Source organism: Mesocricetus auratus, unplaced genomic scaffold (assembly GCF_017639785.1).
Source record: "Mesocricetus auratus isolate SY011 unplaced genomic scaffold, BCM_Maur_2.0 Super-Scaffold_4256, whole genome shotgun sequence".
Classification (NCBI taxonomy): domain Eukaryota; kingdom Metazoa; phylum Chordata; class Mammalia; order Rodentia; family Cricetidae; genus Mesocricetus; species Mesocricetus auratus.
This window is the reverse complement of record NW_024429182.1, coordinates 65,679,128-65,692,748: the sequence shown is the minus strand read 5'-3', so window position 1 is coordinate 65,692,748 and position 13,621 is coordinate 65,679,128. Positions and strand designations below refer to the sequence as shown.

The 13,621-nt window shown below is 45.3% G+C and overlaps 2 protein-coding genes across 5 annotated transcripts in view; one reads left to right on the top strand and one right to left on the bottom strand.

The window, feature by feature from the left end:
* Positions 1-13,621, bottom strand: part of Dhx32 (DEAH-box helicase 32 (putative)) — a 61,773-nt gene that overhangs the window by 45,132 nt on the left and 3,020 nt on the right. The window contains exon 1 of one of the 3 annotated variants that reach the window (XM_040752647.1): positions 8,848-9,026. The exons of 1 other annotated variant lie outside the window; for it this stretch is intronic. The gene's annotated coding sequence lies outside the window, so the exon portion shown is untranslated. Of the gene's footprint in view, positions 1-8,412; positions 8,771-8,847; positions 9,027-13,621 lie in introns of those variants that run through there. One more of the 3 variants, XM_040752651.1, reaches the window with a different exon arrangement.
* The window catches only part of Fank1 (fibronectin type III and ankyrin repeat domains 1), a 109,181-nt gene continuing 104,645 nt past the window's right edge, over positions 9,086-13,621 (top strand). Inside the window, exon 1 of one of the 2 annotated variants that reach the window (XM_005064276.4) lies at positions 9,086-9,206. In XM_005064276.4, coding sequence (XP_005064333.1) covers positions 9,194-9,206 — 13 coding nt within the window. In that variant the 5' untranslated portion in view covers positions 9,086-9,193. The other variant, XM_040752658.1, reaches the window with a different exon arrangement.

The window sequence follows — 13,621 nt, the reverse complement described above, 5'->3', positions numbered from 1 at the left end:
CTAGGCATAAAAAGCCATTTTTTTTTGAGCTTGTGATCATGGCTCTAATATTCCATGGCACTTTAATATAAAGTGCTGACCTCTGGCAAGCTAAGAAGCTGGTATCAGAGTGTAAATGAACTTACTGCCTTGCTCCTGAAAAAGTCCAGGTACTACTCCTCTCCTCATGTGACAGTACCTATCCGCAAACCACAATTGGAGAGCATGGCGCCATACACACGTGCAGTTGAACTAATGATGATGACGATGGTAAGTCTACTGATTAGCACTCACAGCATGCTTATTTAATGTGAGATGCTGCTGGGCACTTAAGCTCTTTATCTGGATAATTTCACTTAAACCCTTACGAACCTCATGAGGTTTACTTTATCAGTTCCATTTTGTTCAAATGAGGAAGTTTAAGCCTTCAGAGGTTTGATTAATTTATCCAGCTTTTAGCATCTTGGCTGTGATACAGCAGGTGTCTGAAGTCAGGCAGTCTGGCCTCAGGAGATCCTGGATTAGTGCATGGTGCCTGCTGAACTAGGCAACCATGCTACTTCCCAATTTCCTTAAAGAACTGGGTGTGGCTGGCTGACGTGGCCCATCTCTTTACTTCCAGCACTTAGGTGGCAGAAGCAGGCAGATCTTTGTGAGTCTGAGATCAACCTGGTCTACATAGCAAGTTCCAGGAGAGCCAGAACTATACAGTGAAACTATCTCAAAAAAGAAAAGAAAAGGATTTGTATTGTATCAGTGCAGGCAGAAGAAATACTTTACTCCACAGGAGATGTCAGATTTTTTTTAAAGGGGTGAGGGAAAGATACTCTTTTCCAAGCCCAATCTGATTTCCAATGTGTATGCTGTGGTATGATGCATCACTACATACACATACATACATACCACAAATATACACACATAATATGCAAACAGAATGATGTTTTTGAAGTAAAACAGGTAGAGACTGTTTGCATGATCCTAACTGCCCTCATGGGACTGTAAGTCAAATACTTAACACGAGTTCTTTCTCAGCTACACAATGGAGTCATGTTCCTAAGGTTTTCAGAAGGCTGAGAGTGGTGACGCAGGCCTGTAACCCCAGAGTACCCAAAGCTGAGGCAAAACTAGACACTCAGGCTGGCCTGGACTGCACAGCAAGGCTGTCTTTCTCTGCCCAGATTTCATAGGGTTAGCCTTCTCCAAAATATATATTTGGTTTCCAGAAGTCACTTAAAAATCTCCCTGAAAAAGATAAGGTCAAAATTCAAAATTTATTTTTAAAATCTTACTTCTTGACTTCAAAAACATTGACATCTTTGAGTTTAAGTAAACAAATGAAATGAATCATCTTTGAGCCTGGAGAGATGGCTCAGAGGCTAAGAGCACTGGCTGCTCTTCCAGAGGACCTAGGTTCAATTCCCAGCACCTACAGAGATGCTCACAACCATCTTAAACATCTGTTCTAGGGGAGCAATGCCATCTTATGGCATTAGGGACATGAAGGGCCCAGACATAATAGGTAGGCAAATCACCCATAGACATAAAATTTTAAAATTCCAAATCAGCTTTTGGAAAAGCACCCAGAAAACCATTTAGTATTTATTCAACATTACTCCATATCAAATGTAGCTTGAATAATCAATTGAACAATTAATTTAAAAAATTTACATATTTACTTATTTTGTTTGGGGGGCCATGAGGGCACTTATATGGAGGTCAGAAGATAACTTGCAGGAGTTGGCTCTTTTTCTACTATGTGGGCTCTGGGGACTGGACTCAGTTTCATAGGCTTAGTGGCAGTCACCTCTACCCACTAAGCCATCTCACTGCTCTGCAGTGAATTTTAAAGAACTACACATTGTAATTTAAATGTTTTTAGATTTAGACTTTTTCATTGTTATGCTTGATTCTTGAGATAGAGTCTCTCTACATAGCCCTTGCTGCCCTGGAACTCACTACATAGACTAGGTTGGCCTCAAACTCACAGAGATCCCTTCCTCTGCTTCCCCTGTACTGGGATTAAAAGTGTGCGACATGGTGCATAGGTGGGAAGACTTCTTAATGTTCATACATCAAACTCTCCACAGTGAAGTGTTTTGTTAGAAATCCTCACCACCAGACTAGTAGGTGCTTTCCAATTTTAATTTTATCATTTTTGATTGTATAATAGTTTAAGGCTTCTTAAAGCAGAGTCAATGTAGCACACTAAAAAATACTAATTTGGCCAGGTGCTGGTGGCGCATGCCTTTAATTCCAGCACTATGGAGGATGGGACAGGCAGATAAAACTCTGTGAGATCAAGGCCCACCTGGTCTACAGAGTGAGTTCCAGGACAGGCTCCAAAGCTACAGAGAAACCCTGTCCTGGTGGGGGGAAAAGAAAAGAAAAAAACAACCCAAAAAACTAATTTGGCTTACTTCTGAATAAATGGGTAGGACCCAGTATAGCTAAGATCTAAGGAACATACCATTGTCAGTCTCTCCAAGAAATATGACATCTACTTTACCTCAGATGAACTTTTAGCCATCTTATTAAACTTTTTAAATTCATTCATTTACTTGTTTAGAAGACAGGGGTTCAAGCCGGGCGTTGGTGGCGCACGCCTTTAATCCCAGCACTCGGGAGGCAGAGGCAGGCGGATCTCTGTGAGTTCGAGGCCAGCCTGGTCTACAGAGTGAGTTCCAGGACAGCCTCCAAAGTCACAGAGAAACCCTGTCTCAGAAAAACCAAAAAAAAAAAAAAAAAAAAAAAAAAGAAGACAGGGGTTCACATGTAGCCCAGGCTAACCTCTAGCTCCTGCCTCAAGCACATGAGTGCTGTGATTTGATTCCCTGAGGCATCATTAGTATAAACTTCTGAAGTGACATTTTTCATGAATTACTGTTCTAAACAGAGACCTTGAGCCCTACAAGTACCAAGTAGCTTTCTTGTCTTGTTGACAAACTGTACCCACCCTGAATTCACTTTAGTAAGGACCAGGACTGGGGTGGAGGTGGAAGGCACAATGATTCCAGAGAATGGCCAGATCCGCACTCCTCAGGAGCAACTCTTCTTACAGGTGAGCTCACCTGTTTTGACCTGCCTTTAGTCTGTGAGGGCCTCCCACCCTCCTCCATAGTAAAATGTATGTGCCCCAGAGTCCTGGATCCCTTTCTCTTTAATAAGTCTTATTAAAGACACTATGGGAAAATGGTTCTGAACGCTTGGTGCACTTTCCTGGCTTCCTTGCGGGCTTTTGTGGTTGCTGATGGGGCAACACAACAGGCATGTGCCCATGTTTCAACCTGAACTCGGCACACAGTCCATTAGTCATATTCTCCCCCCACCCCAAAAAGGTCCTGGCTGTCCTGGAACTGGCTCTGTAGACCAGGCTGGCCTTGAATTCAGAGATCCGCCGGCCTCTACCTCCCAAGTGCTGGGATTAAGGGCATGTGCCACCACCAGTTGGCCCATTCATCATATTCTTTACAAAGCTTGCTTCCTTCTTTTGTGGTCTAGACTTCAACAAGTAGTCGAAGAGCCCACCTCACCCCTGATGTCAGACATGGAGGCAGCCCTGCCTTTTCTTCTTCACCCTGTGTCACCAAGACTCACCATTCTGAGTCTGCTCCTTCCAGTGGCTCCCCCCTCCCTATGACACCAGTGACACCCTCCTCCCCACGACTGGTACCACAGTCACCAACACTTACTCTTAGTGTTCTCCTTTCCGTACCTTAAGCAAAACAAACGGCTCTCCTATTGCTTTTCTGTCTCCAATTTTGTCTCACTAATCTTTGATCCTTTCCACATGCAAAATGGCCACGCACATTTTTATTCCCTTTAGAGAGAATCCAGTCCTTCAGGCTTCTTTGTAACCTCCTCTAGCACCTTGCTGGCTTCACTTCCCTCTCTTCTATGTGCGTGGCTGTACATATTCAGCCAGCAACAACTACTGCCCACACTTGCTTTCTGTTGCCTTTTGTCTACTTCCCAAGTTATCCTTTGATGGGAAGCCCTCTTGCCCTCACACACACACACACCTGGACATTCCCTTTTCTCCATTTACCAAAAACTATGATGGGGGCACACTGTGACTGTTCAAAAAATGTTTGCCCTATGCCAACATTGCCCTTTGCATTTAGAAACTCCACGTTTAAAAACTCTTTTACACCTGGCATGCTGGCACATGGCTTTAATCCCAGCACTTGAGAGGCAGATCTCTGTAGGCTGGTTTTTTGTTTGTCTGCTTGTTTTTGTTTTGTTTTGTTTTTTACTCTTTGGAGGCCCACCACCCAGTTTGAAAATACATACACAGAGATTTATTCTTATTATGAATGCCTGGCCTCAGCTTGTCTTGTTTCTAGCCAATTTTTCTAGCTTAAATTATCCCATTTCTCTTTAACTATGTTTTGCCTCTGGATTCTTTTTACTTTCTTTCTTCTATAACTCTTTCTTTCCTTCTTACTCCACAGCTGGCTGTGTGGTTGGATGGCTGGCCCCTGGCATCCTCCTCTCCTCCTGCTCTCACTCCTCGATCTTCTCTAGATTTCTCCTATTTATTCTCCCTGCATGCCAGCCCCACCTATTTCTCTCTCCTACCTAATTATTGGCTGTTCAGCTCTCTATTAGACCAATCAGGTGTTTTGGGCAGGCAAAATAGCACAGCTTTACAGTTAAACAAATGCAACATATCTTTGCCTCATTAAACAGATAGCCCATAGCATAAACAAATGTAACACAACTTAAACTTATATTCCACAACAGATCTCTGTGAGTTTAAGGCCAGCCTGACCTACAAAGCGAGTTCCAGGAAGCCAAGAGAAACCCTGTTTTTTTTGGGGGGGGCAACATGGAAGATATAAGTATCCATATCTATTAACACTTCACTGCCGGGTGTTGGTGGCGCACGCCTTTAATCCCAGCACTCGGGAGGCAGAGGCAGGCGGATCACTGTGAGTTCGAGACCAGCCTGGTCTATAGAGCTAGTTCCAGGACAGCCTCCAAAGCCACAGGGAAACCCTGTCTCGAAAAACCAAAAAAAAAAAAAAAAAACAAAACAAAACAAAAACAAAAAAAACACTTCACTATTATTATTTGAAACAGGTCGCATGTAGCCTAGGCTGGCCTTGAACTCACCATGTCACCAAGAATGGCTTTGAACTTCTGATCCTCTTCCTCTGCCTTACCAGCGCTGAGATTATAGTTGTGGGACATCACATTTAGTTTATACTGGGTGGGAACTGAAGACAAGGCTTAGTTCACACCAAGTATTCTACCAACTGGTTTATAACCCCTGTCCCTACAATTAAACATAATTTATTCTGATTCTCATTAAACTATTAGACAAACTGCTATCTAATAATGAGCAAACAGCAGCTCCCAGCTTTCTCAGGGAGGTAGTACACCTAGAAATAAGGACCAATAAAAAGACTAGAAGCTGTTTTCTGCTATCATCCCATTCAAGACATCAGATACAACCAGAGCCCGCTCTGTACTAAAGAACTACAGAAACAGCGTGCTATGGATTTATATAACAGAAAACCCCAATCAGAGGTTCACGATCCAAAAACAAAAAGAGATAACTATTAGAAGGAAGTGCAGTTTTGGAGCTAAGTGCTCTACTGTAGAGTCCCTCCAGTGGGTGAGAAGTTCATTTGTGGGCTTGAGCCTCCTCCCAGAAGATGTGCTGGAAATGGAGAAAACAACCAGATCATGAAGCACAGTCAGGAAAGGAGCAGAGTGGCAGGCAGGCAGTAGAGTCAGATAGTTTGAGTGTAGTTTGTAGCAGGTTTGGGGACAATACAAAAGCAGATATGGAAATCAGGTTGTATTTTACCTTTGACTGAGCTCCTTAATGAATTCACAAAGTAGCAGAGAGAAAGAAAGCCCCAAACCATGCTAACAAAAAAGCAAAAATAAAACTGTTCTCCCAGTTATGATAGTGGGGGAAAGGAGACAGACCCCACATGCTCAAGTGTAATAATTTTGGCTGCCCTATTTTGCTAAATCAAGTTAACCTCTACCTGAGATGTCTTTACTTTTCATTCTGAGAGTGGCCAAGAGATCTAAGAAAAAGAAACGACTGCACTTTTTATTGTCTTCCTGGCTACCTGGTTACCCCATGCTAAGGCAGCTTTGATTTGCTATCTTGAGTTACATATCAGCTAAGCAGTGATGTCACTGTTCTGTGCACAAAGAAACTTGAAAACAAAGTAAAACCTCCTACAGCATGCTTTTTTTTTTTTTTTTTTTTTTGGTTTTTTCAAGACAGGGTTTCTCTGTGGCTTTGGAGGCTGTCCTGGAACTCACTCTGTAGACCAGGCTGGCCTCAAACTCACAGAGATCCGCCTGCCTCTGCCTCCCAAGTGCTGGTATTAAAGGCGTGCGCCACCAACGCCCGGCTACAGCATGCTTTTTTGTTTTTCCTTTGACCACCAATATCACACTGAGCATAGCAGTCAAAGGAAATAGACATAATAGTAGAAAAAACCCAAAGTGACAAAAAAAAATTGTATCATTCATTTCCAAGCCCTTACCCATTAACAATTTATGGCCATGATCATCTTCTCTGATGGTAAAACACATCCCTACATAGAAGTTCTTCTCATCCACTGAGCAAGTGCACTGTGCTAGACACTAGAGAGGAAATGATGAATACTGTCCCTCCCCACTTTCATCTCCCAGCCAGTTGTTTCTTTCATAGGCATGACACCCCCTAAAATCTTGCTTTCACAGCTAGCTGCCTTTATGTACTGAGTGAGACTTCATGTACTGAGTGAGACTTCCTCAATGCCCACTTCAAGGAGCAGGTCTCTAGTAAACTACTACAAGGTATGCCATCAATTCCTATTTACATTTTTTTTTTTTTTGGTTTTTCGAGACAGGGTTTCTCTGTATTGTTTTGGAGGCTGTCCTGGAACTCACCCTGTAGACCAGGCTGGTCTCGAACTCACAGAGATCCGCCTGCCTCTGCCTCCCAAGTGCTGGGATTAATGGCGTGCGCCACCAACGCCCGGCCCCTATTTCCATTTTTAAAATCCACATGCAATCACTACACATAGTCTTCATTACCTTAGCATGGAGGTCTGTCACTCTTCTTTTAAAAAAAGTGTCCTCCTCCCTCAATATCCAGCCTACTGTTTTGGACAGTTTAACTTTACCTCTTTTGTGTGTCAGTACTGCCAGGTTTGTTTGGAACATTTGCTGTTGCACTGCTGACATAACGGTGTCTTGGAAGAGAAAGCCTCATCCTGATTTTGTTTATGAGAACCGGAGTTTGGGAAACACTGTGTACAGAAGCACCCATTATCTTACCCTGTCTTCCCCTTCTCTAAGTTGTAGGAACATTATGGGAAATATCTCATGATACATTTACTTCCAACCTGAATTTCTCAGCTTGGTACTTTAGCTTAGGAAGTACGAGTTCTGCAAAAATCACAGTGCTTGTCAACACCCACACAGAAGCCTCCTTACTTTGACCATCACCCGCACAGAGCCAGAGGGAGGAGTCTAAATGGGCAGACTATAATAAATGCCCAACTCCATTACAGAGTAGATACTTCTAGGGTCCAATGAAGCTTTGAATGATTCCCTTAGGGGAAAGTAATTCTCCCCTGTGTCCTTGACACCCAGAGTAGGAATTTCTCCTCTGGTGAAGATGAGTAATTATTTACATGACCCCAACAGGGCTGGGCCTTCCATTTTCCTCTAGCACTGTCTATGGGAGTGGTAGGAATTGATGGAGGGGCTTTAATCTCCAGACCTGAATGCTAAATCAATCCTACAATCTCCCCCTGTCCCTCTGTACTTTCTCATTCCCTTCCTTATCTCTTCTCCATTTTTCTTCCTTCCAGCTTTTTTTTTCCCCCTCTTAAACCAGTGACACTCTTTGGGATGGTTTGAAAATTTTACAGCATACGGGATAAAACTCCGTGGTGATTTTAACACCTTTCTTAAAGCAAAACTTGGATCAGACTCTTTGAAACCAGTGTCCTGAACAGTTTGGCTGATTCAGTGACCCCCCCCCATTAAAAAAACCAAACAACCAGGAGTATTTACACACACACACACAGAGTCAGCAAGATTCCACCCAAGATCCATGGCCTGAAATGTGACAGACGACAGTAGGGATGACAGAGCAGGACTAGGAACTGCCCGGGGTTTCAGGAGACAGGCTTGGCCTACTACCGAGGCAGGAGCTGCTTTTACATTCAAACAGGCCCACTCTCACCTAGGCCAGTGCGGTCGGACACCCCCTCTAGAACATGCGGTGCAAAGGGAGAGTAGTCCTCCAGGTCGAGGAAACCCACCCAAACCCACGAGTCTTAGGGGCATCTTGGCCTTCACCTGGGGCGACATCCTGGTGCAGGGAAACCCATCCTGGAAGGGAACCGCCACGCAAAGGCCTGGTTCTCTGCCACCCACTCCCCACCCCAAACAGGCGGACGTCCTCACCGGGTGTATCTCTGGGCCATGACCTGGGGTAACATCCTGGCGCAATGGACCCTCAGCCTGGAGAGAGGATACAGCCCAGCAATGGCCGTGTCCTCCAGCAGGAGCAGGGTCTCTCCTGACTCTCACCCGGGCGACTTGGGGTCATCTGGACCCCGACCTGGGCCGACGCCAGGTGCAGGGGAAGCCCCAACTCTAGTTGGGGTTACTGCGGTGCAATGACTGGTCCTCCAGCTGGAGCAGGTTCTATTCTGACTCTCACTCGGGCGTCTCGGGGGCATCCGGTCCCAGACCCTCTTGGGTCCAGAAGAGCTCAGCCCAGAGCTGCGGTCCTCCTTCCCGAGCAGGGGCGCCCACAGACCTCAGCTGTGCCGGGTCGGGCGGGGCTGCAACAGGTGCGCGGCCTCCCAGATCCCCCGCCGCCTGCCCTGCCGTTACCTGCAGCAGCGGCCACCGAGGCCGAACGGAGCCAGGGCGGTAGCTTCCCGAGCTCGGCCGACGCTCGCGTGGTCCCGACAGAAGCCGACAGAGGCTTCCCGAGCTCGGGGCGCGGCTCCGTCGGAGCAGCCGAGGTCCCCAGCCCCGATCCCCTACGCCACTCCCGCCCGTGCGCAGCTCCGCGTTCCACGTCACTTTTTGGTCCCTCCCTCTCGCCGTCCGCCGGGCCCCGCCCGGCCCGTCCGCGGTTGTCAGGGCAACCCCAGCGACGCCCGCCACGGAGGACAGGCGTTAGGAGGGCGGCGCCACCAGGGCTCGGCCCCAGGGGCCCCGGGAGCAGCTGACCATGGAGCCCCACAGTAAGCGGCGGGCTGGGGCCTGGGATGCGGTCAGAGGCCAAGCCCGCCGGGCCGGGTCTCGAACCAGGGCTTGTCGATCGGCAGATACCACAGCGCACTGCTGACGCCCTCACGAGTAGAGGGCTCACTAATGGTGAATAGTGCTTTCTGAATCTTAATGAATCTGCTAGGAGCCCGGACCTTGTATTTATGCGGTCTTGCCTCTCCTTGCCCTTACTCCAAAAGTTTGGGTTCTATATAACTCATGTGCGTCCGCCCAGCATAAGATACATAACAAACGTTCATCATTTCTGTTTTTTAAATTTCCCTGTACTTTGTTGCTTGTCTGTGTGCTTGTGCATGTATGCTTTTGTGCGCATGTGTGCAGGTGCCATATAGCTAGCTGCACGTGCAAGTAGGTGTGGAGGCCAGAGGGCAAGCTCAGGTGTCATTTCTTAAGTGACATACACCTTGGGTTTTAAATTTTATTCAAATGTGTACAGGTGTTTTGCCTACGCGTATGTCTGTCTGTGCATTACTTACGTGTCTTTTGCCTATAGAGGCCAGAAGAGGGAACCAGATCTCCTAGAACTGAGTTACAGCTGGTTGTGAGCAGCCATGTGGATGCTGGGAATTAAATGGGGGTACCTGGGAAGAGCAGTCAGTGTTCATGATAGCTAAACTATCTCTTTAGGCTCCTACCTTGGTTTCTGAGACAGGGTGTCTCACTGGTCTAGAGCTCTAATCAACTATGCTAGACAAACCCAGAGGTGTTTCTGTCTCCAGCTCCTTAGGGCTGGAATTACAAATCACACCACCACACTTGACTTTTTATACAGGTTCTAGGCACTAAACTCAGTCCTCACACTTTATGCAAGCATTGTATGCATGGAGTTATCTCCCCAGCCCTGTTTGCTTGCTTTTTTTTTTTTTTAATATTCCAAGTCTTGTTTGTCTCATGCAGCCAGGCTGACCTTGAATTCATGGCAGGCTTTTTTTTTTTTTTTTTTTGGTTTTGGTTTTTCGAGACAGGGTTTCTCTGTATTGTTTTTGAGGCTATCCTGGAACTCGCTCTGTAGACCAGGCTGGCCTGGAAGTCACAGAGATCCATCTGCCTCTGCCTCCCGAGTGCTGGGACTAAAGGCGTGCGCCACCAATGCCTGGCATGGCAGGCTTCTTGAACCAACCTCCTGAACTGGTGGCAATCTTCATGCCTCAGAATTCTGTTTTTTAATTTGTTTGTTTTTTGGTTTTGGTTTTTTCCAGACAGGGTTTCTCTGTATTGTTTTGGAGGCTATCCTGGAACTCGCTCTGCTCCTGTAGACCAGTCTGATCTCGAACTCACTGAGATTCCCCTACCTCTGCCTCCTGAGTGCTGGGATTAAAGGCATACACCACCAATGCCTAGCTTCTGCCTCAGCATTCTTAAAGTGCTGGAGTTACAATTTTTTTCCATTTTGTTTTGTTTGAAACAGGGTCTTGCCATATCTCTTTGGCTAGCTTGAAACTTACTATGTAGACCAGTCTTGCCTCAAATTCACAGGTCCACCTGCCTCTGTTTATGAAGTCAAAGGTGTGGGCTATCATGATGGACTACAATGTTGTATTTGATATATGGCCAAGGGTGTGTGGTTTACAGTTGCTAGAACTGAGAGGTGCTGGAACTCACCTGCCTGTTGGTTGTTTTTTTCCAACCTTTCCAGGGACTTTGTCCTAGGTGCTCCTTTCCTCCTCCCCACCCAAACTGTTTTATTGCCTCCTTTGTTCTTAAAACAAACACACTGTTTGACCCGGACACTTGAAAGAACTTAAATCTTTATAGGATTCTGCTTGATACTAAAAATAAATCAAGTTGTCTTTTTTGCATAATTTCAAAAATAAAATATTTAGACCAAATCCATGTTCCTGGGGTTGATTCTGGCATTTGAAAAAGATCATTTCTAGCTGGGTGTTGGTGCCGCATGCCTTTAGTCCCAGCACTCGGGAGGCAGAGGCTGATCTCTATGAGTTCGAGGCCAGCCTTGTCTACAGAGCAAGTTCCAGGACAGCCTCCAAAACAATACAGAGAAACCCTGTCTGAAAAAAAAGAAAGAAAGAAAAGATCATTTCTTAATAACAAGGCCATCTCTCCTTTCTTTTAACTTACTTGCTGAACAGAAAGCCTACAAGTTGGGAGTTATAGTTGCTTGGATTGGAAAGATTTTTATACAGTAGCTATCATTTGTGTTTAAAACTCAGTGGATTGTACAGTTTATCAAGCCTGTTGGAAAAATAATGAACATACAGCAATGCTAGAAGTATTAGTCTCATATTAAATTGATGTCAGGCTGTGTGTGGTCTTTCCAGAGAGAAATGATCTAAATGATGTGCTTTTCTCTCTCTCTCTCTCTCTCTCTCTCTCTCTCTCTCTCTCTCTCTCTCTCTCTCTCTCTCTCTCTCTCTCTCTCTCTCTCTCTCCCTCCCTCCCTCCCTCCCTCCCTCCCCCCCTCTCTGTGGTGTGTGTGTATGTGTGTGTGTCTGAGTATCTATGTATCCATGTGTGTCTGTCAGTATGTCTGTGTGTGTGTGTGTGTGTGTATGCATGTGTGTGGGTCTCATGTATCCCAGGCTGGTCTTAGATTCACTAGGTAACCAAAGATAACCTTGATCTTCTGATCCCTCAGAATGCAGTGGTTATAGGTCTTAGCCACCCCCATGTGGTGCTATGATGGAGTATTGATTTGGTGGTTTATAGACAAGCCCTCTGCCAACTTAGCTACACCCTTAGCTGTGAAATATCTTCTAAATACAGCATCTTTATTTCTGTAAGTTTGTGTTACTGGTTAAAGGTGTACACTGCAGACTTCAAAATCTTCAGTACTCTGTGCTTTTATCTGTTCTCTTTCCCGATTCTTACTGTGTCACAGCCCTGTGTGGGAACTGGGGCTTACATACACAGTACAGTATCTGTTTGGGTCATCTAAGAGTTGCATCATCCTGGGAACCCACTCGGGAACTACTGAAACCTTCCAGGGTCTGAAACTGGGGAAGGAAAGATACACAGAAGTTTCCAAGAGAAAGTATGAAGTAGCTGGCTTGCACAATAATCTGGTTAATAAGGAGAGGTGGTTCCCATGGAGATTTTCCTAGTACATAGGCCCTAAACTTGGGGAAGAAAGGCTCAGGAGCAGAGCAAAAAGATTAATTAAGATATAGTTAACAATAGCTGGTAAACCAGCATAGGACTAAATCAGGTCCCCTGAATGTGGGTGTCAGTTGGGGGACCTGGGCAGCAGTGGAACGAGTATTTATCCCTAGTGCAAGAATAGGCTTTGGGAGCCCATTCCCTATGGAGGGATACTCTCTCAGCCTAGATACATGGAGGAGTGCCTACGTCCTGCCCCAAAAGATGGGACAGACTTTGAAGATCCCCCATGGGAGGCCTCACCCTCCCTGAGGAATGGATGGGGGGTGGGATAGGGGATTGATTCGGGGGGGGGGGGAATGGAGGGACGGGAGGGAGAAAGAACTGGGATTGATATCTAAAATAAGATTGTTTTTAATTTAAATAAAAAATAATTTTAAAAAGATATAGTCAACAAGAAGAGAAAAAGTTGTCTGGGCTGGGAGAAAACAGATGAACATGAAGAACTCAACAGGAACAAGCTCAGGAAGGCTTTGAAAGCTAAATAGACATTTTATTACATCCAGGGCTGGGGAGGTATCTTGGCAGTTAAAATGCTTGCCTTGCAAGCCTGAGGACCTGAATTCCAATCCTCAGAACCCACATAAATGCTAGGTGGAATGGCAGTTGGCCTGTAATCCCAGCCTGAGAAGGCAGTGACATGAGTCCCCACAGTAAGATGACTAGCTATTTCAGCAAGCTCTAGATTTGATTGGGAACCCCTGCCTCAATGGGTAAGGGAGAAAAATAATCGAAAATTTCCAGCATCAACCTTGGGCATCCATGGGCACATACATGCATCCACACATACAAATACACACACTCACACACCATACATAGACACTTTGAAAGAGTACTTTTACAATCTGAGACAGGGTCTCGCTGTGTAGTCCTGGCTTGTTGGGAAGTCAATAAGTAGACCAGGTTGGCCTTAAACTCACAAAGATCTACCTACTTCTGCCTCCAAGTCCTGGGACCACAGACTAATATAGTTATTATACCCACGACTTAATGTTTGCTCTCTATCCCATTAGATACAAAGTAGAAAATACACACCAAGTTGCTTACAAAATATAACCATGCCTTTCAAACATACTAAAATGTATTTGTATTAATTTTAAATAATTCAAAAATTACCACCTTAGGAAATCTTTCACAATCTAATAAACACCATTTTGGATAAGTGTGAACCATGGTCAGTTAATGTTTAAAAGGACTGGTCTAATCTCTATGGTCCCTTTTACTGTCGATATTTGTATCCAACCAGATCTCA